This window comes from Lepus europaeus, chromosome 12 (assembly GCF_033115175.1).
Source record: "Lepus europaeus isolate LE1 chromosome 12, mLepTim1.pri, whole genome shotgun sequence".
Lineage (NCBI taxonomy): Eukaryota > Metazoa > Chordata > Mammalia > Lagomorpha > Leporidae > Lepus > Lepus europaeus.
Window position 1 is genome coordinate 68482786 of NC_084838.1, and position 24091 is coordinate 68506876.

The 24091-nt window shown below is 44.6% G+C and overlaps 1 protein-coding gene across 2 annotated transcripts in view; it reads left to right on the forward strand.

Moving 5' to 3' along the window:
* GLDC (glycine decarboxylase) overlaps nucleotides 1-24091 on the forward strand; it is a 133472-nt gene that overhangs the window by 17608 nt on the left and 91773 nt on the right. Inside the window, exons 1-2 of one of the 2 annotated variants that reach the window (XM_062208270.1) lie at nucleotides 19221-19640; nucleotides 20197-20275. In XM_062208270.1, coding sequence (XP_062064254.1) covers nucleotides 19386-19640; nucleotides 20197-20275 — 334 coding nt within the window. In that variant the 5' untranslated portion in view covers nucleotides 19221-19385. Of the gene's footprint in view, nucleotides 1-2226; nucleotides 2324-19220; nucleotides 19641-20196; nucleotides 20276-24091 lie in introns of those variants that run through there. The other variant, XM_062208271.1, reaches the window with a different exon arrangement.

Consider the following 24091-nt stretch of genomic DNA (forward strand, 5'->3'; position numbering starts at 1 on the left):
AATCTGCTGCATCCTTGCCTTATCACTCACTCACTCTTGTCTTTGCTGTCTCAGAGGTGACAGAGATCTTCTCTGAGCACATTCTAATGAAGCTTTTCCAGCTTTCCTTCCCCTTGGCCTCACTGGGATATCTGACCAGGGTGCTTCCATGTGTTGTGGCATTTTCTCCTCACTCCAGGGCTCTATGCTATCCTCTTTCCTCTCTTTCTCGAGAATCCTCCATGCTTCCTTCAGGGGCTTTGCTCAGCCTCCTTAAATGTGGGTGATCCTCAAGGTTGGTTGCACATGGCTGGTTGAATCCTTTTCCAGAGGACCTGCTTAAACATCATATACCAAGTCCCCTTCATCCTATCCCAGATCTAGATAGCTCTCAGGCCCCAATCTCTAGAATTAATCTCTGACTTCCACCCTACATTAGTACTGCCCTGATCTATCCTTCCCTTTGAGTACCCCCACCCCACCCCAACTCACTTTTCTGAAGGTGGAGTCAGCTTCCTATTCCTTGAATGCCCTTTCTTTCTGGACAGCCCAATTTTCATTATTGCTGCCAACATCCTCCCATTTTTCCCATTAAAATTCAGGAGTCTGGCCAGATGTTTGTTGCAGTGGTTAAAACATGACTTGGAATGCCCACATCCCATATAAGAATACCTGGGTTCAAATCCCAACTCCATTCCTGATTCCAGCTTCCTATCTGATATTCACCTTGGGGAAGTAACAGATGATGACCCGGGTCCTTGGGTCCATGCCACCCATCTGGGAGACCTGTACTGTGTTTTGGTTCCTGGCTTTGGCCAGGCCCTGGCTGTTTTGGGCATTTGGGGAGTGAGTCAGTGGATGAAAATCTTTCTGTCCCTCTCACTTACTGTCTCTCTGCCTTTTATATACTTTTTCTCCTTTCCCTCACCTATAAATACTAAGAGTCTTCACTTGTCTTACTAATGTTAAGTAGTAGGTTTTTTGTTGTTGTTGTTGTTGTTTTTGTATTTTTGTTTTTTTAAGAAAGAATTTGGGGCTGGTGCTGTGGCATAGCAAGTAAAAGCTGCCACCTGCAGTGCCAGCATCCCGTATGGGTACTGGTTCCAGTCCTGGCTGTTCTACTTTTGCTCCAGCTCTCTGCTGTGGCCTGGGAAGGCAGTGGAAAGATGGCCCAAGTCCTTGGGCCCTTGCACCCACGTGGGAGACCTGGAGGGAGCTCCTGACTCTTGGCTTCATTGGCACAGCTGCAGCTATTGCGGCCATCTAGGGAATGAATCAGTGGATGGAGGACTTCTCTCTCTCTCTGCCTCTGCCTCTCTGTAACTCTGCCTTTCAAGTAAATGAATACATCTTTTTTAAAAAAAAAAAGTTTAAGACTATCTTCTTTAAAAAAAAAAAAAGATGCATTCATTTATTTGAAGGGCAGCGCTACAAAGAAAGAAGGAGAGACAGAGCGAGATCTTCCATCTGCTGGTTCACTGTGCAAATGGCCGCAGTGGCCACAGCTGGGCTTATTCAAAGCCAGGAGCCAGGAGCTTCCTCCAGTCTCCCACATGGGTGCAGGGGCCCAAGCACTTGGGTCATCTTCCACTCCTTTCCCAGCTGCATCAGCAGGGAGCTGGAGCAGAAGAGGAGCAGTATGGAGCCACAGGTGGCAGCACAACTCAGTAGGCCATAGTGCTAGCCTCTAAAACTATTTTCAGGGGTATATTTCCCTACCATTATCTCCTTCCCCCCACTAATGTTAGGTTTAGTTATATTCATTTTATTTATTTTTTTAATTTACTTGAAAGTGAGAGTTACACAAAGAGAAAGAGAGGCAGAGAGAGAGAGAGAGAGAGAGAGAGAGGTCTTCATCTGTTGGTTCATTCCCCAATTGGCCACAATGACTGGAGCTGCACCCATATGAAGCCAGGAGCCAGGAGCTTCTTCCCTGTCTCCCATGCGGGTTCAGGGGCCCAAGGACTTGGGCCATCTTCCTCTGCTTTCCCAGGTTATAGCAGAAAATTGGATCGGAAGTGGAGCAGCCGGGACTCGAACCATCACCCATATGGGATGCCGGCACTGCAGGCGGTGGCTTTACCCCCTACGCCACAGAGACAGCTCCCATTTTATTTCTTAATGGATTAATGTCTCCTTTTGTAAATTATTAGATTATTAGCACTTAAATACATAGTCATATTTATTTTTTATGCTGACTATAGTGGTACCTAAACTGCCTTCTCCTTGACCTGTCTATAAATACAGAGGCTGAAAGAACTGAGCCTCCTCAGCATGCAGAAGTGGCTGTGAGGACCAGTCTTCATCATGAAATGCCAGAGGAAGTCTACAGACTCATCTATGGGTAAGGGTTTAAATCTATGATGACTCAACTTCTTAACCCAATTTCTGTATTTTGTTATAAAATAAACATAAATATTTACTCCATGGGCACCACACTGTAATCATATTCTCAACATGGTCTGCATCCAGGTCTCTCACTTGAGGCCAAAGAGACAACTTCATAATCTGCTCATCTCCATGGATTTTTGTAGGGGAAATGTGACTAAGCAAGAAACCATGTGCACAGAAAAGTACTGGGGGGGGGGGGAAGAGAGGAGAAAGAGGAACTGCCAATGGATATGGATTTTCCTTTGGGATGAAGAAAATGTTTTTGGAATAGATAGAAGTGGTGGTTGCATACTACTGTGAATGTACTGGATGTTGATGAATTGTTCACTTTAGGATGATTAATTTGTGTTATGTCAACTTTACCTCAATTAAAAAACTTACCATCAGTAGAAACATCATCCTGCCCTTGTCTCTTCCCAAGAAGGGGGCTGGAGAATACTCTGGTATCAGTGGCATGTAGGTACAGGAATATAAACGGGTCAAGACCAAGAGTTCTACACCCTGCCATACAGAATTCTTGATTCTTGATCTTCTCTTGTGTTTTATTTAGAAATATTGACTGTGAAATAGACTAACAGCCTGTCAGACTCCAAAGAAGAGGAAAGATGTGTGTGGTGACTTAAACATGTAATAGAAAATATTTCTATTATTATGGAAGAAGATATAAAATACATATGAATAAGGGAGTTACTTGAGGCACACATAAGAATTAATTATATAGGGCATTTAAAAATTATTAAAAAGTAAGTTCCTTAGGGCAGGCGTTGTGGTACAGTGGTTGAAATACTACTTGAGAGGCCCATATCTCATACTAGAGTGCCTGGGTTTGAGTCTTCATTTCATTTCTTTTTTTTTTTTTAAGATTTTATTTATTTATTTGACAAGTAGAGTTACAGACAGTGAGAGAGAAAGGTCTTTCCTCCGTTGGTTCACTCCCCAAATGGCCGAAACGGCCAGAGCTACACTGATCTGAAGCTAGGAGCCAGGTGCTTCTTCCTCCCACGCAGGTGCAGGGGCCCAAGCACCCAGGCCGTCCTCCACCACCATCCCAGGCCACAGCAGAGAGCTGAACTGAAAGAGGAACAACCGGGACTAGAACCCGGCACCTATATGGGATGCCAGCACCGCAGGTGGAGGATTAACCTGCTGCACCATCGCGCCGGCCCCATTCATTTCTGATCTAGTTTCCTGCTAATGCATACTCTGGGAGGCAGTGATGGCTCATGTGTTTGGGTCCCTAACACCTACTTGGAGACGTGGATGGAGATACTGGCTCCTGACTTTGGCTTCACCCCTCCCAGCTTTTGGGGGTTTTTAGAAGTGAACCAGCGAATGGAAGTCTCTCTCTCTCTCTCTCTCTCTCTCTCTCTCTCTCTCTCTTGAATAAACAAGCAACAACAACAAAATACTTTTAAAAGATAAGATTTCCAGGGCTGGCGCTGCAGCTCACTTGGCTAATCCTCCGCCTGCAGCGCCGGCACCCTGGGTTCTAGTCCCAGTCGGGGTGCCGGATTCTGTCCCGGTTGCTCCTCTCCCAGTCCAGCTCTCTGCTGTGGCCAGGGAGTGCAGTGGAGGATGGCCCAAGTGCTTGGGCCCTGCACCTGCATGGGAGACCAGGAGAAGCACCTGGCTCCTGCCATCGGATCAGTGCAGTGCACCAGCCATAGTGGCCACTTGGGGGGTGAACCAATGGAAAAAGGAAGACCTCTCTCTCTCACTCTCTCTCATTGTCTAACTCTGCCTGTCCAAAATAATAATAATAATAATAATAATATTTCCAAATAATTTTCTTGGTTATATAATCCTGAGCAAGATATTCAGCAGCTAACCTAGAAAATTTACTTCTAGGACCACTTTTATTTTATTCACATTATCAAGACTAGTCTGAGCCGGCGCTGTGGCTCAATAGGCTAATCCTCTGCCTTGCGGCGCCAGCACACTGAGTTCTAGTCCCGGTTAGGGCACTGGATTCTATCCCGGTTGCTCCTCTTCCAGGCCAGCTCTCTGCTATGGCCCGGGAGTGCAGTGGAGGATGGCCCAAGTCCTTGGGCCCTGCACCCCATGGGAGACCAGGAGAAGCACCTGGCTCCTGCCTTCGGATCAGCGCGGTGTGCCAGCTGCGGCGGCCATTGGAGGGTGAACCAACGGCAAAGGAAGACCTTTCTCTCTGTCTCTCTCTCACTGTCCACTCTTCCTGTCCAAAAAAAAAAAAAAAAAAAAAAAAAAAGACTAGTCTGTTAAGTCATTGTGAAGTCTCTGAATTGTTCCTTATCCTCCATGATCACTTCTTTTCATAAAAAGACCATTTGACGGCCGGCGCCATGGCTTAACAGGCTAATCCTCCGCCTTGCGGCGCTGGCACACTGGGTTCTAGTCCCGGTTGGGGTGCCAGATTCTATCCCGGTTGCCCCTCTTCCAGGCCAGCTCTCTGCTATGGCCCAGGAAGGCAGTGGAGGATGGCCCAAGTGCTTGGGCCCTGCACCCGCATGGGAGACCAGGAGAAGCACCTGGCTCCTGGCTTCGGCTCAGCGAGATGCGCCGGCCGCAGCGGCCATTGGAGGGTGAACCAACGGCAAAAATGAAGACCTTTCTCTCTGTCTCTCTCTCTCACTATCCACTCTGCCTGTCAAAAAAAAAAAAAAAAAAAGACCATTTGAAAACATGTTCCTATACACTGAAAGAAAGATCTTGAATTATGTAAAACTTATATGCCTCTTCTCCCCATAGCTGACACCAGCCACCCTGTACCTACAGGCTCAGCCTGGATGCTCACCCCCTGGGAAAATTCCAAATCTTGGGCAGGTGGCAAGGCTTGCTGGAGACATGGTATATTCTACTTAAGCTAATAATTTGGAATTCTTTTTGATGTTTTTCAACATTTATTTAATGAGAGCTTTGTGAGTGCTTTCAGTGAATGCTCTTCTAATTTGCTCTTGAGGGAATGGAACATGTGTTTTGGGCAGGTTTGTAAGTGGCTCTCTGTGAAATCTGAATGAAAACTTACTCTTGTGCTGGCTTCTTCCTGATGGACAATTCAACCCTCTAGGTGTGATGCTCAGACCAGAGTGTGAGTGGTCCAACCCTGATCTGGATTTTATAGGAGATTGGGGAGGTTTTTCATCTAGTTCAATACCTAATCAACATGGCAACAAATCAACTTTGATGATTTGAAAAATATTTATCCATGCTATTTAATAATAAAAGTATGTATTAGGACTTAGAATATGGTGAAAGTTCCCAAATATCCTATCAAGTTTCCCTCATATCTGTTATCCTGTACCTGGCATTACTCTAATTTATTATATTCTCAGAATTTGTGAATGATTCTTGCCATTTTAGATCTCTGATCATTCATGAAAAAATTTCAACTCAACAAATAACCACAGAGTTCTTGTTCCCATTGCATCATATTGATTTACTCTAGTTAGGAAATTGTGATGAAAGCAAATAAAAATAGCAATCTCTCTAAATATTTGGACTTGCAACGATGAACACTTTGGTAGTATAGTATAGGAGGAAGGGGACAAAAATGAAGATTTATTTATAACTCAATTATTTTAATTTACATTGGGAAACAAAGGTAGAGCAAATTTAATGGGTTTACTGCAGCATATACCTATAATCAGTGGCAAATACAACTGTGGGGACACAACCACAGGGGTTTTGGACAGAAAGCTGAGTTCTAGCTCCCTCTCTCACTGCAAATTCACCAGCCATTCACTTGGGGTAGCCACCTCCCTTGGCTGGAGCATGAATGTCTTCGGTGTGATTTCTTTTCTGTTACAAAACACATTGTGGGGCCGGCGCTGTGGCGTGGCGTAGCGGGTAAAGCCGCCCCCTGCAGTGCTGGCATCCCATATGGGCACTGGTTCGAATCCCAGGTGCTCCACAGTCTAGCTTACTGCTATGGCCTGGGATAGCAGTGGAAGATGGCCCAAGTCCTTGGGCCCCTGCACCCATGTGGGAGACCCAGAGAGAGCTCCTGGTTCCTGACTTCAGATTGGCACCCCTCTGGCCCTTGCGGCCATCTGGAGAGTGAACCAGCGGATGGAAGACCTCTTTCGTTCTCTCTCTCTGCCTCTGCTCTTGGTAAATCTGCTTTTCAAATAAAATAAATAAATCTTTTTTAAAAATTTAAAATGCAAACAAACAAACAAAAAAACCAAAGTGGCTTTGTGGACACAAGTGCATAAAAGAAACAAATTACTCCTTTCTCTCCAGCACTGTGAAATAAAATAACTTCTGTACTTTTCAAATGTCTCTCTAACATTTATATAATTTAATTTCAGCAATTATTCTATCTGCAATAGCTCATATAGTTCACACAGTAACTGAGAAGGGATTGGCTGCTTGGGACACTTGCATCCAATATCAGAATGCCTGGGTTCAAGTCCCTTTTGTTCCCAATTCCAGCTTCGTGCTAACGTTTACCCTGTGAGGCAGCAGATGATGGATTGAATAGTTGTGTTCCTTCCACTCACATGGGAAACCTGGATTGAGTTCTGGTTCCTGGCTTTGTCCTGGCCCAGCTCTGGCTGTTGGGTCCTTTAGGGAAGTGAACCAAAAGATGGGAGATTTCTCTGACTATTGCTCTCAAAATGAAGGCATGAATAAATACTTCTTAAAAAGAATATGAGAAAAACAGAAAATGTTCAGATGACAACTTCCTAAATATTACATAGGATATAGGAGATATCTCTTAAGTATAAGAACATTATCACTTGTTACCCTTGTTACAGCTGGGATAATAACAGAAAATCCATAATGTCATATAATACCCAGTCTTATTTTTTATACCTACTGTTTTTAAAGCCTTACCCTCATAACTTTTTTAAAAAAATGATTTATTTGTTTGAAATACAGAATTAGAAAGAGGGAAAGTCAGAGAAAGACTGTTTCAGTCCCCACATGGCTGCAGTAGCTGGAGATGGGCCAGGCCAAAGCCAGGACCCTGGAACCCCATCTGATTCTCCCATGTGGGTAGCAGGGGCCCAAGCACTTGGGCCAACTTCTGCTACCTTTCTGGGCACATTAACAGGAGCTGGATCAAAAATGAAGCATCCAAGACATAAACTGGTGCCCATAGAGGATGTTGGTGTCACAAGACTACAGCTTAACCCACTGTGTCACAACACTAGCCCCAACCCTCATAACATTTTATGTCAAAAAAAAGAAAATCCTAGCTCTGCTACCTGGTTTATCATGTGATTATTTCTCTACACCCATTCTGCCATTGCCAGTCTCCACTAGATGTCATCCTAATTGGACCACCTGATCCTGAAATATGAACATCCATACTTTTCAGGCCTGGTGTAGTCTTCTGCCTGAATAGTGTAAAAAGAGAGCAGTGCAGAACAACACAAGCCCACTAGCAACTTTACATTATTTGGGCTTTGTCTGCGTAGGTAGCAGTGGGATCATTGCCTATGCAAAATCGGGTACTATGCCACCCTTGGCTGTGGGATTCCTCTTTAGGGCCTTAGCAGGCCTGGGCGCCTATCAGCCATCTCACAATCTGAGGAACAATTCTGTTTTCCTTACTACCTCTGGGACCTTGCCTGGCATTATGGAAATGAGAGTCTACCACTATGGAAAATTTATGCCTGCAGGTTTAATTGCAGATATCAGTTTGATGATGGTCATCAAACTTGGATTTAGTATAGTGAATAGACCTCATCAGTAGGTCTGTTCAATAATTATCCCAGAGTGGACTCATGAAGAATTAAAAATCTTCAAACTTCTGCTATCTTCAGTGTATTAGGAGAAATAAGTAGAGCATTTTCACATATTCTGACATTTTGCCTTTTAAAAAACAACACTGAACCAGGAAAGGGGAAAATTTACTAATTACCATTACAACCCTGCAAAGATGGGCTGTGTATAACAAAGAACTTAATGATATCCTAATACAATTTTTGATTCTTATGTGTTGATGTTATCTCTTCTTTCTATAACTGTGGATAAAAGCTCAAGGTGTAAAGTGTTAGGTATCAACACTGGGGGCCCTAAAACCCAATGCCCTGCCCAGAGGAACAGGCTGAAAAAAAATCTCTTGATGAAATTTAGGACATGAGTTCTCTTGCTCATCTTAGAGCACAGACCCACTTTGAAATTATGTTAAATAAAATATCAAGGAAAATAAAGCTACTGTAAGTAGTGATTTAAAAGAATTCTTATTTATTATTTTCGATAAAATTTAAATCTATTTTATAGTTTAAAAAATTGCTGTTAGATTTGTACTAGACTTAAATTAAGTCTATACTTTTTTTTTATGCCAAAGTGTGATTTTTTACCACTTACAGGCTTTCCTTACAAGATTATCATGTTTCAATATTCATTAAGCTTTATTTAATATCTCTTAGTAATATTTTATAGTATAAATCTTGAATACTTAGTGTTAAGATTATTCCCAAGTATTTTATTATATTGCTTATTTTTCATGTAGTATCCCCCCCATTGCATTTTCTGAGAATTGATTGCTAATGTAAAAGAAAAGCTATGGAAACATTTATTAGCTGTCTTATGAATCTTACTAGTTTGAATTGCATGTTGATTGTTTTGATTTTTACAAATAAATTTTTGCACATGAAATTTTTTTGAAGTTTTATTTATTTATTTGAAAGGCAGAGGTTCAGAGAGCCAGAGAGAGAGCAAGAGGGAGAGAGGTCTTCCATCTGCGGTTCACTCCCCAAATGGCTGCAACGGCGGAGCTGGGCCTATCCGTAGCCAGGAACCAGGAGCTTCTTCTGGGTTTCCCACATGGGTACAGGGGCCCAAGGACTTGAACCATTTTTTGCTATTTTCCTAGGCCATAGCAGAGAGCTAGATTGGAAGTGGAGCGGCCAGGACTCGAACCAGCCCTCATATGGGATGCTGGCACTGCAGGCAGCAACTTTACCTGCTATGCTACAGTGCAGGCCCCTGCACATGATTTTTTTAAAGCTTATTTATTTAGTTTTATTAATTTGAAAGGCAGAGTGATGGCAGGGTATGTGGGGAAGCTGCCATCTACTGGTTTACTCTCCAAATGCCCACAATAGCCAGGGCTGTGTCAGACTGAAGCCAGGAACCCAGAATTCTAACCAGGTCTCTCACTTGTGTCGTAGGGACCCAAGTACTTGAGCCATCATCTGCTACCACCCAGGATCATTTTGCATAAAGATGGATTGAAAGCAGAGTATCACAGATACAACCATGCACTCCAATTTGGATACAGGCATACCAAGCAGCAACTTAACTCATCATGCCACAATGCCTATCCTACAAATAATGCATTTTTACTTCTGCTATCCAATACTTTATACTTCTTAATGAAATTTGAAGTTTCAATTTCCAGGCAATGTTAAATATATATATTGTGTGTCTATTTGTTTATTTTCAGATTTGTCTCACAACTCATTTAGGATGTTGGTTATTTTTAAAGAGATTGATTGATTGATTGATTTAAAAGGCATAGTGATGGGGAGGGAGTGGAGACACAGATTTTTCATCCTTAGTTCACTCCCCAAATGGCTACAATGGTTTGGGCTGAGCTGGGCTGAAGCCAGGACGCTGGAACTCAATCCTGGTCCCCCACATGGGTGTCAGGACCCATCTGCTGCTGCCTTTCCAGGTATTTTAGCAGTGAGCTAGGTATGAAGCAGAGCAACCAGGACTCCAATCAATACTCAGATATGGGATGCCAGTGTTGCAAACAGCGGCTTAATCCACTGCACCACAATGCTGGACTCCCAAGGCCTCTTAACTGCTATGCTGGGTTAACCAATCCTACTATTTTTAGACTGATTTCTTTTACTTAGTAATATAAGTTTAAAATATATGCATGTTCTTAATAAGCTGGGGCCAAGCAGGATAAGAGATTAATAAAACAATGTTATGCTAAATTACAAGGTTTTCTGCCGAGATTTTTTTTTAAAGATTTATTTATTTATTTGAAAAGCAGGGTTACAGAGAGGCAGAGGCAGAGAGAGAGGTCTTCAATCCGATGATTCACTCCCCAATTGGCCGAAATGGCCATAAGTGTGCCGATCCGAAGCCAGGAGCCAGGAGCTTCTTCCGGGTCGCCCATGTGGGTGTATGGGCCCAAGAATTTGGATCATCTTTTACTGTTTTCCCAGGCCATACCCAAGAGATGGATCAGAAGTGGAGCAGCCTGGACTTGAACCAGCACCCAAACGGGATATCGGTGCTGCATGCAGCAGCTTTATCTGCTTCACCACAGCGTGGCCCCTCTGCTGAGACTTTAATCACAAGTTTTACTGTATTTTTCCAGGCTCTTAAAAACAACTACAACAATGTAAATTCTAAGTATAGAGCACATGATTATTAGTAGTATTTTTTCTTTTATGTTTATTTATTTGAAAGGCAGAGTTTCAGGGAGAGAGAGAAAGAGAGAGAGATCAGTCTTCCATGTGCTGGTTCACTTCCCAAGTAGCTGCAATGGCCAGGGCTGTGCCATGATGAAGCCAGGAACCAAGAGCTTCATCTCCCACATGGGGGCAGGGACCCAGGTATTTGGGCCATCTTCTGCTGCTTTCCCAGGTGCATTAGCAGGGAACTGGATCAGAAGTGGAGCAGCCAGAACTCCAAACAATGCCCATAAAGGATACTGGCATTGCAGATGGCACCTTTACCCATTACACCGCAACACCAACCCCAGCAGCATGTTTTTTTGTTTTTGTTTTTGTTTTTTTTTTTTTGGACAGGCAGAGTGGACAGTGAGAGAGAGACAGAGAGAAAGGTCTTCCTTTTGCCGTTGGTTCACCCTCCAATGGCTGCCGTGGTAGGCGCGCTGCGGCCAGTGCACCGCGCTGATCCGATGGCAGGAGCCAGGTGCCTATCCTGGTCTCCCATGGGGTGCAGGGCCCAAGGACTTGGGCCATCCTCCACTGCATTCCCGGGCCATAGCAGAGAGCTGGCCTGGAAGAGGGGCAACCGGGACAGGATCGGTGCCCCAACCAGGACTAGAACCTGGTGTGCCGGCGCCGCAAGGCGGAGGATTAGCCCAGTGAGCCGCGGCGCCGGCCTCAGCAGCATGTTTTAAACTTATCACGGAAGCACTCTAGTTGATAGTTTTAATTGGAGCTTCCCTTTAGAAAACTTCTTCCCAAATAAATGTCACTTCTTGTAAAAGAACAACATGCAGCAGCTGGTGTTGTGGTGATGCCAGCATCCTATGTGGGCACTGCTTCTTGTCCTGGCTGCTCCACTTCCTATTCAGCTTCCTGCTGATGGCCTGGGAAAAGAATGGAAGATGGCCCATGTGTTAGGGCCCCTACCACCATGTGGGAGACCCAAATGAAGCTCCTGGCTGCTGACTTTGGCCTGTTTCATCCTGGCCATTGTGGTTGTCTGGGGAGTGAACCAGCAGATGGAAGACGTCTCTTTCTCTGAATCTTCCTCTCTGCAACTCTGACTTTCAAATGAATAAATCAGTCTTTAACAACAACAACAACAGAGAAAAATATAGATATCTATCCTTTCCTGGAGATGTAGGTTTTACTATGCATAAGATGAAAATGAATCTGCAGGGAATATGTAACCTACCATAGTTGTAGAATTTTTCACCTAACCTTGATAGTACACATTTATAAGAACATTAAATATTTTGGTTGTCATTAAAAAGCTTTTTGATATGGGTCATTTATACGAATCTCTATATACTGAAATACTCTCTCAGTGTTCAGTTGGATAAATCTATTTTAAAATCAGTGTGTTAAAGTCATTACTTTTTTTAGATAAGATGATATATATATATATATGTTTTTTTTTAAATTAGAATGAGAGAATATAAGAGAAATTAGATCCCAAAGTGAATTCTGAGACAGACCTTCTTGCAGGAATTCAGATTAGATATCTCTGATACATTGAAACTATGTAAGTCTTGGAAGGAGAAGATTTAAGAGTTTTCTCAGGAAGATTCCTTTAGGGAGCAATATACCTGCCCTTTCACTCAACTTTAATGGAAAAGGTTTCAGCAAGACCACTTGGGAGACAGAGTGGAGTTTACTTTGAATTATGCCTAGATAATATAAATGACACATTCCAATCAGCTGCTGCTTTAGCTTCAGATTAAAGAAAATTTCTTCCAATGTAGGCATCCTCTTGAATTTCCTGAGCTTGTTGGTACAAAGAATACATGAACGTGGCTCATAAGTCAATGTAGTTCCAAGCATGAAAAGAAGGCACCCAACAAAGCACTTGAAATGATGATAGGTACCATAAAATGCCAGCTGAGGATGGTTCAGTAATGAGAGAAAATTCTATTATCTGACACATAGGAAGTTCTGTTGAGTGTTTTCAGTGGAAGTTTCTTCTGTCCACTCAAACAAGTCCTAAGAGCTTTAAACAGCTACCTACCTAGATAGAAACCAACTGAACACAGCCTAAGTACAATGAGAACTCCTTGATGCCCACCCTTCTCCCTATCACAGCTTTACACTGTGGAGTGGAAACTGTCAGTAAGATGCAAGAGGAGGAACACAAGCCTGAGGTGGGGAAGCCGAGAAGATTCTCATTTCTGTTACTTGGGCGAAAGACACTTTGCCTGCAGTGGAACCCATCTCAGCAAAAGGAGAGATGAGTAGAGAAGAGGTGAATGCAAGATCTTTAGGCCTTTTTCAAAGGAAAGTGAATCTATGTGCAATGAAAAGACTTCAGAAGGTTTTAGGAAGGGACTGACTGAAAGAGAAGGATAAAATTCAAGGAGAACAGTTGATTATTCCTAAGTATCTTATTATTATATTGCTTGATTTTCATGCAGTTTTTTTACCCATTGCATTTTCTAAGGATGATTGCTAATATAAAAGAAAAGCTATTGATGGGGGGACTGGTGCTGTGGTATAGTTGGTTAAGCCTCCACTTGTAGCACCAGCACCCTACATGGATGCCAATTTGAGTCCCAGCTACTCCGCTTCCAATCCAACTCCCTGCTTATGTGCCTGGGAGGTAAGTGGAAGATGACCCAAGTGCTTGGGCCTCTGCACCAACGTGGGAGACCCAGAGGAAGCTCCTGGCTCCTGGCTTCGGATCAGCCCAGCTCTGGACATCGTGGTCCTTTGGAGAGTGAACCAGTGGATGGAAGATCTCTCTCTATCTCTCTCTGTCCCTCTTTCTATCTGTTACTCTGTCTCTGCCTCTCTGTAACACTACCTTTCAAATAAATAAACATTTCTGAAGTAAATATTAATAACACTTGATGAATCCAATTGAAGGAATTATAGAGGGATCATGGATGACTTCTGGGATTTGGGCTGGAGCAACTGGGTAGATGGAGACTTTAACAGGAGTAAGTGTTTAACTGAGCCTGGAAATCCAAATGAAACTTGTCGATGCCAGGCCAAAAACTTAGCACATCAGACATTTCTGTTAGGGAGATATAAGAGTCATCACCAAACATACATAGGATCTTCAAAAAGTTGATGGAAAATGTTTATTGTGGAAAAAAAACTATGCATGGATTCCATTTTTTGCACCAAAAATAACCTTGCCTTTTAATTACATTTTTCCATGAAATTAAAAAAATTTATTTGAAAGCCAGAGTGACAGAGAAGAGAGACAGATACACACACACATACACATACATACACTTACACATTTAATCTATCTTCCAATTCACTTCCCAATTGTCTACAATAGCTAGGGCTGGGACAAGCTGAATCCAGGAACTAGGAACTCCATCCAGGTCTCCATGTGGGTGCCAGGGACCCAAATTGGGCCATCATTCACTGCTTCTGAGGTGCTTTAGCAAGAAGCTGTATCAGAAGCATGGAGTAGCCAGGATTTTAACCAGGCACTCAGATACGGGATCAAGGCATCTGAAGGTATGGCTTTACCTGCTGTGTCACCATGCCCACACCTCCATGAACTTTTTGAAGTTCTCTAATACAGCTCCTTTCCTGTCTCTAGGCTCCAAGGATATAAATAATGTCCCTGATAATGTCAAAGAATTTCCATCAATTACCCATTAATTTCCTTAATTGCCTATTCATTTGTTTCCAGTTTCTTCTTAGCATTTTTCTGATGGCTTAGGCCCTACCAATTGACATTTTACATCCACAAATACTCTTTCTAAGGTCATCAATACTGTTTTGTTTGTTTGTTTGTTTGTTTGTTTTAGCTTTCCTCTTTTGTTTTTTTCAAAATGCTACTACTTACAGGCCAGCGCTGCGGCTCAATAGGCTAATCCTCCACCTGCAGCGCTGGCACCCCGGGGTTCTAGTCTCGATCGGGGTGCCAGATTCTGTCCCGGTCACTCCTCTTCCAGTCCATTCCTCTGCTGTGGCCCAGGAATTCAGTGGAGGATGGCCCAAGTGGTTGAACCCTGCACTGCATGGGAGACCAGGAGGAAGCACCTGGCTCCTGGCTTCGGATCAGTGAGCACACCAGCCGCAGTGGCCATTTGGGGGGTGAACCAACGATAAAGGAAGACCTTTCTCTCTGTCTCTCTCTCTCTCTCTCACTGTCTAACTCTGCCTGTCAAAAAATAAGTAAATAGGCTGGCGCCGTGGCTCAATAGGCTAATCCTCTGCCTTGCGGCGCCGGCACACCGGGTTCTAGTTCCGGTCGGGGCACCGATCCTGTCCCGGTTGCCCCTCTTCCAGGCCAGCTCTCTGCTGTGGCCAGGGAGTGCAGTGGAGGATGGCCCAAGTCCTTGGGCCCTGCACCCCACGGGAGACCAGGAGAAGCACCAGGCTCCTGCCATCGGATCAGCGCGGTGCACTGGCCGCAGTGCGCCTACCGCGGCGGCCATTGGAGGGTGAACCAATGGCAAAAGGAAGACCTTTCTCTCTATCTCTCTCTCACTGTCCACTCTGCCTGTCAAATAAATAAATAAATAAATAATGGTATTACTTACAAATATGTATTTCATCTATAATGGGCCAAAATTGTTTGTTGGGATCCAAAATAAATAGCACAGAAGGAGACCATAACATAGGGTTGAGGTCATTTGCAGAAGGTTGTGTTAGGCTAAAAGTGTAGAGTATATTCCATCATAATAGTTCTCATTGCCTGAAATCTTAAAATACAATCCAAAATATAAATAATAGACTATTGCATTTTTCTTTCCCTAGATGGTTTTTATTTTTTAATAAAAATGATTGAGAGACTAAATCAATCAGCAACACCAACTTTAATTGCTTGATTTTTTAAAAAAGATTTATTTATTTATTTGAAAGAGTTACACAGAGAGAGGAGAAGCAGAGAGAGAGAGGTCTTCCATCTGCTGGTTCACTCCCCAGATGGCTGCAATGGGTGGAGCTGTGCCAATCTGAAGCCAGGAGCCAGGAGCTTCTGGGTCTCCCACGTGGGTTCAGGGGCCTAAGAACTTGGACCATCTTCCACTGCTTTCCCAGACCATAGCAGAGAGCTGGATTGGAATTGGAGTAGCCGGAACTTAACCCATTGCCCATATGGGATGGGATGCCTGGACTGCAGGCGGTAGCTTTACCAGCTACACAACAGAGCCAGCCCTGGTGCACATATTGAGATGCTAGTTTTGTAGGCATTGGCTTAACCCACTGTGTCACATCGCAGGGGAAGAAGGACTGGCTCAATTGGCAAGAAAGACTCAGTGGGATTTGGGGATTCAAGATAAGCAAATTCATCCCAAAATACCAAAATGTCCCTATTCCAAGTCTGAAAGTTTCTAATTTATTCCAGATATTCACATAAGAGACTGAATAAGGCTGTGAATTTAATGTGTGTGGAAATGTGGCAATACACAAGACCAAAAATTAAATTTTATCTGTAGTGCATTCTTCCCGCAGCAATATAGGTTAGGAAACTATATATATAGCAATATAGGTTAGAGTGTTGATACCCTATAGTTTCCATTGAGGGACAAAGCTTTTGTACTCTGTCAAGGTGAATGGCTGGGAAGGAAGTACATCATGTTTGCTGTAGCCCATGCATTTGTCTGCTCTTGTCAGAGAGGGAAGAAATAATTTCTTGCCTTTATTGCCTTTTCCAGTTTTCACACAAGTGTGCCTTCCACACAAGTGTGGAACCAGTTGACTCTGGTAATCCAACCCCTTGGCATTGTGCCCCAGTGATACATAGAAAGAATATGGATGGACACAGGGATAGATGCAGATTGCCTCCCCTTCCCAGGCATCTAACATTGAGGGAATCTTCCAACATTTATGAAGTCTATACTTTCAATTTCAAATGGGTAAAACTTTTTCAGAGAATTCAGTCCAGTCTTTCTCATTCACCATTTTCTTCTGCCTTTTTTTTTTTTAAGATTGATTTTATTTATTTGAAAGACAGAGTTGCACAGAGAGACAGAGCTAGAGAGAGAGGTCTTCTGTCCACTGGTTCACTCACCAGTTGGCTGCAATGGCCAGAGCTGCGCTGATCTGAAGTCAGGAGCCAGGAGCTTCTTCCGGGTCTTCCAATGTGAGTGCAGGGGCCCAAGGACTTGGGCCATCCTCTACTGCTTTCCCAGGCCATACCAGAGAGCTGGATTGGAAGTGAAGCAGCCAGGAATTGAACCATTACCCATATGGGATGCCAGCACTGCAGGCCATGGCTTTCACTATGCCACAGCGCCGGCCCCAGAAAGTTTGTTTTTTTATTCACTAGTTCTGTCCTCAAATTCCTGCAACAGCCAGGGCTGGCCCAAGGCTGGAGCCAGGAGCCAGGAACTCAATCCATGCTCATGTGGGTGGCAGGAATCCAATTACCTGAGCCGTCATCACTTCCTCCCAGAGCGCCCATGAACAGGAATCTGGAGTCAGGAATTTTAGCTGGCGATCAGACCCGCTGTGAGACAGCTAAGATTCCAACCCAGGCACTTCCATGCTGGGTGCAGGTGTCTTAATCACTAGCCAAAATGCCTGCTTCCGTCTGGCTCATGTTTGTGCCACTCAGCTACAGAAATTGGAGTGTTCAGATGATTGAAGGAGAGAGCTACAGGAGGAGAAACAAAAGTGGACAGGTTCTATTTTTTCATAGTCTAAGTACAAGTAATTTTCTGATGACTTCTGTCCTCTCTTCCTCATATTAAAAAAAATAAATAAACTGGAATTTTAAAGCCTATTCTCTAGTTAAAATTTTCATGAGGCCACTAAAGATCTTAGGTTTACAAAAAGTCCAGGTCTTGATAGTTAATTTTCAACTAAGACAATAGTGCAACATGTATAACATCTTTGTATCATTTGCATATTTTTACATACACATACAGGGAGGCTTCAAAAAGTTTTCGGAAAATGGAATTAAAAAACAATGCGGGGCTGGCTCGTGGCTAACTTGGTTAATCCTCCGCCTATGGCGCCGGCATCTCATATGGGCACCAGGTTCTAGTCCCAGTTGCTCCTCTTCCAGTCCAGCTCTCTGCTGTGGCCCGGGAGGGCAGCGGAGGATGGCCCAAGTGCTTGGGCCCCTGCACCCGCATGGGAGACCAGGAGAAGCACCTGGCTCCTGGCTTTGGATTGGCGCAGTGCCGGCCGTTGCAGCCATTTGGGGAATGAAGCAATGGAAGGAAGACCTTTCTCTCTGTCTTTCTCTCTCACTGTCTATAACTCTACCTATCAAATAAATAATAATAAAAAGACAATGCAAATTTCCCATGAATTTTTTGAAACCTCCTTATATACACTCATATATAGATAGATAGAGATTAAGTCTTAAAGATTCATTTATTTATTTGAAAGGCAGAGTTACAGAGAAGCAGAGGCAGAGAAAGAGAGAGAGAGAGAGATCTTCCATCCACTGGTTCACTCCCCAAATGACCACAACCAGAGTTGCGCTGACCCAAAGCCGGGAGCTAGGAGTTTCTTCCAGGTCTCCCACGTGGGTGGAGGGGCCCAAGGACTTGGGCCATCTTCTACTGCTTTCCCAGGTCATATTAGAGAACTGGATCGGAAATGGAGCAGCCAAGACTTGAACCAGTGTCCATATGGGATGCCGGCATTTCAAGCGTTGGCTTTATCTAGAACGCCACAGCGCCAGCCCCTATGTATAATCGTATTTTGGGGAGGCTGGCACCTTGGCTCACTTGGTTAATCCTCTGCCTGCGGCGCTGGCATCCCATGTGGAGGCTGGTTCTAGTCCCAGCTGCTCCTCTTTCAATCCAGCGTTCTTCTGTGGCCTGGGAAAGCAGTGGAGGATGGCCTAGGTGTTTGGGGCCCTGCACCCGCAGGGGAGACCAGGAGGAGGCACCTGGCTCCTGGCTTCGCATCGGTGCAGCTGCAGCCGTCGTGGTCATTTGGGGAGTGAACCAATGGCAGGAAGACCTTTCTCTCTGCCTCTCCCTCTCACTGTCTGTAACTACCTGTCAAATAAATAAAATAAAATCTTTTTTTTTTAAATCCTTCCAGCTCTATAAGATGAGAAAACCGAAGCTCAGAGAGGTTGAGTAACTTGCCCACAATCCCAGAAGTATAAAAGAAACCAATTCTGTTTTTGTCGGTTTCCATGGGATACAACAGGGAAAGATACCCTAAAATTGATAAACCGAGACTAACAATTTGTTGCATCCCTGTGAGAATCATCTTCCACGTTGGTTAAATCTCCCAGGAACTTCGCCCAGAGACTTAGAGCTGACCAGCCTCATCCCACGTAGGTGCAGCGTTACACACTGGCAGAGTGCACTCAGTGCTCCAGCCCCCAGCACCAGCCAGCGATGGAGTAGGCGTGACTGCCAGGCTCCAGGCTGAGAGGAGCGGGGCTCCACTGAGGGGCTGAGGCGGCCGTAGGGAGAGGGGGAGGGGGCGGGGACTGCCCCGCCACCCCACCCCTGTCCACTCTCATTGGCCAAGGGATTCCTGGCCCCATCCCACCGCCCGCCTCCAGGGCGACGCTTAAAGTGTGCGGAGCAGGTGCCGCTGGTGGAGCAACAACTTTGCGAGAGTAGCCGGGCTGTGCAGGTTGCCCATTCATTGTTTCCTACAGTCCATCCTTCTGAGTCCAGCGGAAAGTGACTCCAGGCCTGACTCACCTGCCAATTGGGGGACCGAGTCCAGAAGCCGGACCGAGAGAGCAGCTGATCCTCGGGAGCAGTGGCCGCTGCCATGCAGTCTTGTGCCAGGACATGGAGACTGCGCCTGGGTTCGGGAGTCGGGGGCGGCCGCCGTCTGCCTGCGGGCGCGAGGCCGCATTTGGTACCACGGGGCCGGGACAGCAGTAGCGGCGGCGGGGACAGCGGCGCGGCTGGGGCCTCACGCCTCCTCGAGCGCCTCCTGCCCAGACACGACGACTTTGCTGAAAGGCACATAGGCCCCGGGGACAAAGACAAGAGGGAGATGCTACAGGCCCTGGGGCTGGCGGTAAGGACCTCCACCTTCCCCTCTGGGGGCCTCCCTTCTGTTCCTCCCAGATTCTGCCCTTGCGACCTTGGGGCTCCCGCCCAAAACTCTGCTGCACTCGGCGTGGGACCCGCACCCGGGGTCCGGGCCCTGTCGTGGACATGAGCTCGCACTCTTGGTCCCGGTGCCTTCTCCCACCACCTTACTTTTTCCTGCATTCATCCTCTTGCCTCAAAACTGTATTTGTAAACCTCCCCAACCCAAGTAGTCCAGCGGATGAGCCATAGTCTAGGAGGGAGGAGGAAGACCTCCTGGGTAGAGCGGACTTATCCGGTTATCTCCGGTTGTCGCCTGAAATCCAACCCAGTAGGACCAAATCACTGATTTTCTTTCCCCCAACTGATTTCTGAATTACTCAACGTTCTCTCTCTCTTTTTCTTTAAAAAGAAACCCCCCACTAGGCGATTTTAATGCGGTTTCTAAGCCTTTGTAGTTGCAAAGCACAGAGGTGACTCTTAACTACTACTAGCCACTTCCCTCTGTCTTTAGTGTTCACCGACTTGCATTTCAATTTTAGAGCATTGATGAACTGATCGAGAAGACGGTCCCCGCCAGCATCCGCTTGAAAAGACCCTTGAAAATGGAAGACCCTATTTGTAAGTGGCAGAAAGGGCTCCCTTTGCTTCAGTTTGCTCTGGCCTGTTTGCCTTCTGTGGTCCAGTTCTGGGATAGGATTGCTCAGGACTGGGAATCTGTTGATGAAAATCAAACAAGGATGGGTATCTCAGAGGCTGGGGGAGAGTGGGGTATTTGGTTCCTGGAGCAGGCAGTGGGATACCCTAGGAGAGAGTAGCACATTTTCAGTCTTTACCTGAGGGCTCCAGAAGTGCCTACCAGCTTCCCCCAGGAAAGCCCAGCTCAAACACATGTGGAGGTTTCAAACACCTTGTGGGCTGGCTTTATCATCCTTTGCGTGGAGAGGTTGTCAGGACAGACTCAGGAAGGCAAAAGGAATTGCCTGGTGTCATGCAGCTTTGGGAAGTGACAGACATGGAAGGGTCCCACATGCTGGCCTCTCTGGCCCAAGGTTCAGTAGCATTAGTGTTCTTTCACTTCACACCCAGATTTTACTACTTACCTGCTGAAAGCAGTATTTTTAGGGATGAATTTTTTTTTCACACATAATTAAGATTCATGAGTGGTTAAAAAAGCTTACCTTGCTCACATACAGCTAGAATTCTATTTTATATTTAAAATGTTTTTAACGATCTGAAGATTGCCCTTCCAGAGATGTTTTTGTGTGGGTTTTAACCTCCTTAGAGTGAGGGAAGAATCTGCAATCAAGGGCACAGGCACAGCTGAAGGGGTTTTTTAAAAGTAAGTTTCAGATCTGTTTACCTCATTTCTATCATAAAATATTTCTCGTGTTTAGTTCTGAAGTGAGGAGACTCTGTTTCTGTGACTGAAAGGATATATAGTGATATGTTAAGCCTGTGATTATAAAGCCAATTGAAATTTTGTTATTGCAAAAATTAAAGGGGAAAAAAAGGAAAGAGGATTAGGGAGGGAAGTAGGCTATCTTATGAGAATTGTATCTATGAAATATATGAAACCTTTTAAAAAGAAAGTTTATATAGATGACAGGCTTGACTTGAGGTATTGATGTGAGATACTGAGCATGTCTCACACCAGTTGGCTGACATTGCCTCAAGCTATGCTGAGGACTCCTCTCCTTGCTTGTTTCAAATCTGGTAGGGAAGTTGCTCATAGAAGAAAATATGGCCATTTTACTGAATACACCTAATTGAGATGGAGAGATAGCTGGAAGCCATATCCATTTCAATTTTAGAAAATCAACCCTGATTCATTGAGTGTGTGAGGAGTGAAGGGATGTGTGTGTGTGTGCATGTGTTTTTGTGTTTTAAACATTTATTTTATTTTCATATACTTGAAAGAGCAACAGAGAGAGAAAACTTTTCATCTGCTGGTTCACTCCTCAGATACTCAACAACAGCCAACAGTCACAGGCTGGGCCATACTGAAGCCAGAACCTGGAACTTCATCCAGTTCTACATGGGTGGCAGAGGCCTAAGCATGTGGGCTATCATCTGTTGTTTCCCAAGGTGTGCATTAGCAAGATTGCTGGTTTGGAAACAGAGTAGCTAGGACACAAACCAGGTACTCCAACATGGGGTACATGTGTTAAACTGAAGCTTAACCTACTGTTACAATGCCCAAACCAATCTCAGGCTTGATTTAAAAATATACACCCCTGGGGTATTAAATTTTCTTCCTCTTGCCCCCTCTCTGGCTGATGAAAATTAAAACATAAAGAAAATAAATAGGGGCTGGCACTGTTTCACAGTGGGTTAAGCTACCATCTACAGTGCCAGCAGCATCCTATATGGGCACCAGTTCGAGTCCCAGCTGCTCCACTTCCAATCCATCTTCCTGCTAATATGCCTGGGAGAGCAGAGGAAGATGGGCTAACTGCTTGGGCCCCTTCACCCACAGGGGAGACCTGGAGGAAGCTTCTGGCTCCTGGCTTCAGTTTGACCCACGCTGGCTGTTGTGGCCATTTTAGGAATAAACCAGTGGATGAAAGATCTCTCTATTTCTCTCTCTCTCTCTCTCTCTCTCTCTCTCTCTGTAATTATGACTTCCAAATAAGTAAATAAATGAATCTTTTGGGAGGAAAAAAGGAGAAAATAAATAAATAAAACAAGCCTTAGGTCAATATTTAAGCAAGTGAATGCCTCCTGCGACTTTTTAAAGTCAGAAAATATTTAGGTTCTTTTTAAAATATACTTTAAATAAGTTGTTTTCTTAAGAGCATTAGAGCTGGGAAATGTGTTAGAGTTGTCTGTCTGTTTTCAGTTCAGCTACTTGTTTCCAGTTGAATAATTTGAACATCAAGGAATTCCATTTCTCCTCTTTCTCTTTTCAGAAGTAGACTCCTGATAAGTAATTTGCAACCTGAGTATAAAGTTTAAACCTAGCAGCTTCTGTGAGATTTTGGTCTGGTTCCATCTGGTTAGTCCTGAGGTGAATTAGAGAAAATATCGCAGAGTCAGGAGTACTCCCTTGCCCTGAAATGGACCCTATCTCCAACAAAGCCCGCCTCTTGGAATAGTGAGCTGGGGTGGCAGTGGTGGAGAGGAGGGGCCATAAGTGGATGGAGAGAGGGAATAATGCATTGGCAAAGCATGAATGTTTCATGCCATGGCATTCAGGGGCAACATATTGATACATGTAACCTCTACTAGCACTGTTAGGGGCAAAATGCTGGTGGAGGAAGACTACCTGGGTTCTGTCTCACATGAAAGAATAATATTCATGGAGACAATGCATTAAGAAAAACAAGATTTATTTAAGTCAAAAGAGATCAGAAGAGGGGAACTCCAAGAGAAGCAGACCTCTTGAACTGTTTGGGTCTGAGTCTTTTAAGCACACTTAAAAAAACAGAAGAGCAGTTAACAATCAGAAGGCAGAGACAAAACCCATCAAAAGGCCAGATTCAAAAGACTGGATCTGTAATCTTGTCTGTCCTGTCTAGCTTGCTCATGATAAGACAAAAGCCATGAGAAGGGTGGGATTGGTGACTTACAGTTTTCACAGTAAACTGAACTGAAAGGGTGGAATTGCCACTCCCTTGCTATTCTCCTGATAAAACTGGAAGCTCCCAAGGAGAGGGATAGGCACTTTGATCTTGCTAAAGATAACTTCTGGGAGAGGCAAGCATTTTGCACCCTCTTAGAGGGACTCCCTTTTTATTATTTTCCCACCAGGACCAACCCAACTGCTTACTGACCTGTCTGACTCCTCATATTCTGGTCCTTGGAGTCTGAGTTGGACCACCTGTAACAGTAGCATTTCCTTTTTTAAAAAGATTATTTATCTATTTGAAAAGCAGATGCAGAAAGAGAAGGGGGGTTAGAGAGAGAAAGAGAAATCTTGTATCTGCTGGTTCACTCCACAAATGGCTATAATGGTCAGGGCTGGGCCAGGCTGAAGCCAGGAGCCAGGAGCTTCCTCTGAGTCTCCCACACGGGTACAGGGGCCCAAGTACTTGGGCCATCCTCTACTCCTTTTCCAGGTGCATCAGCAGGGACCTGGATTGGAAGTGGAGCAGCTGGGACTTGAACCAGTGCCCATATTGGGTGCCAGCACTGCAGGCGGAGGCTTAACCTTCTATAGCATAGTGCCGGCCCTAGCATTTCCTTTTAAAAATGAAGCAGCATTATCCATACTTGGTTTCATGTGAGTGCCTTTGTTCTGTTGTAGTCAGAGAAAATTCTAGACCAAGTATGTATTTGCCATGTATAACTTATAAGGAGAACTAATGTGAGTCATATGCCCTCATTACTAGGTAAAAAAGTAGTGAAAGTTCTAAGCAACTTGGAGATACTTGGGGTAGTTCTTATACATAACTGCATAATCTTAAACATTTCCTAGTGTTTACCATGTTCAAA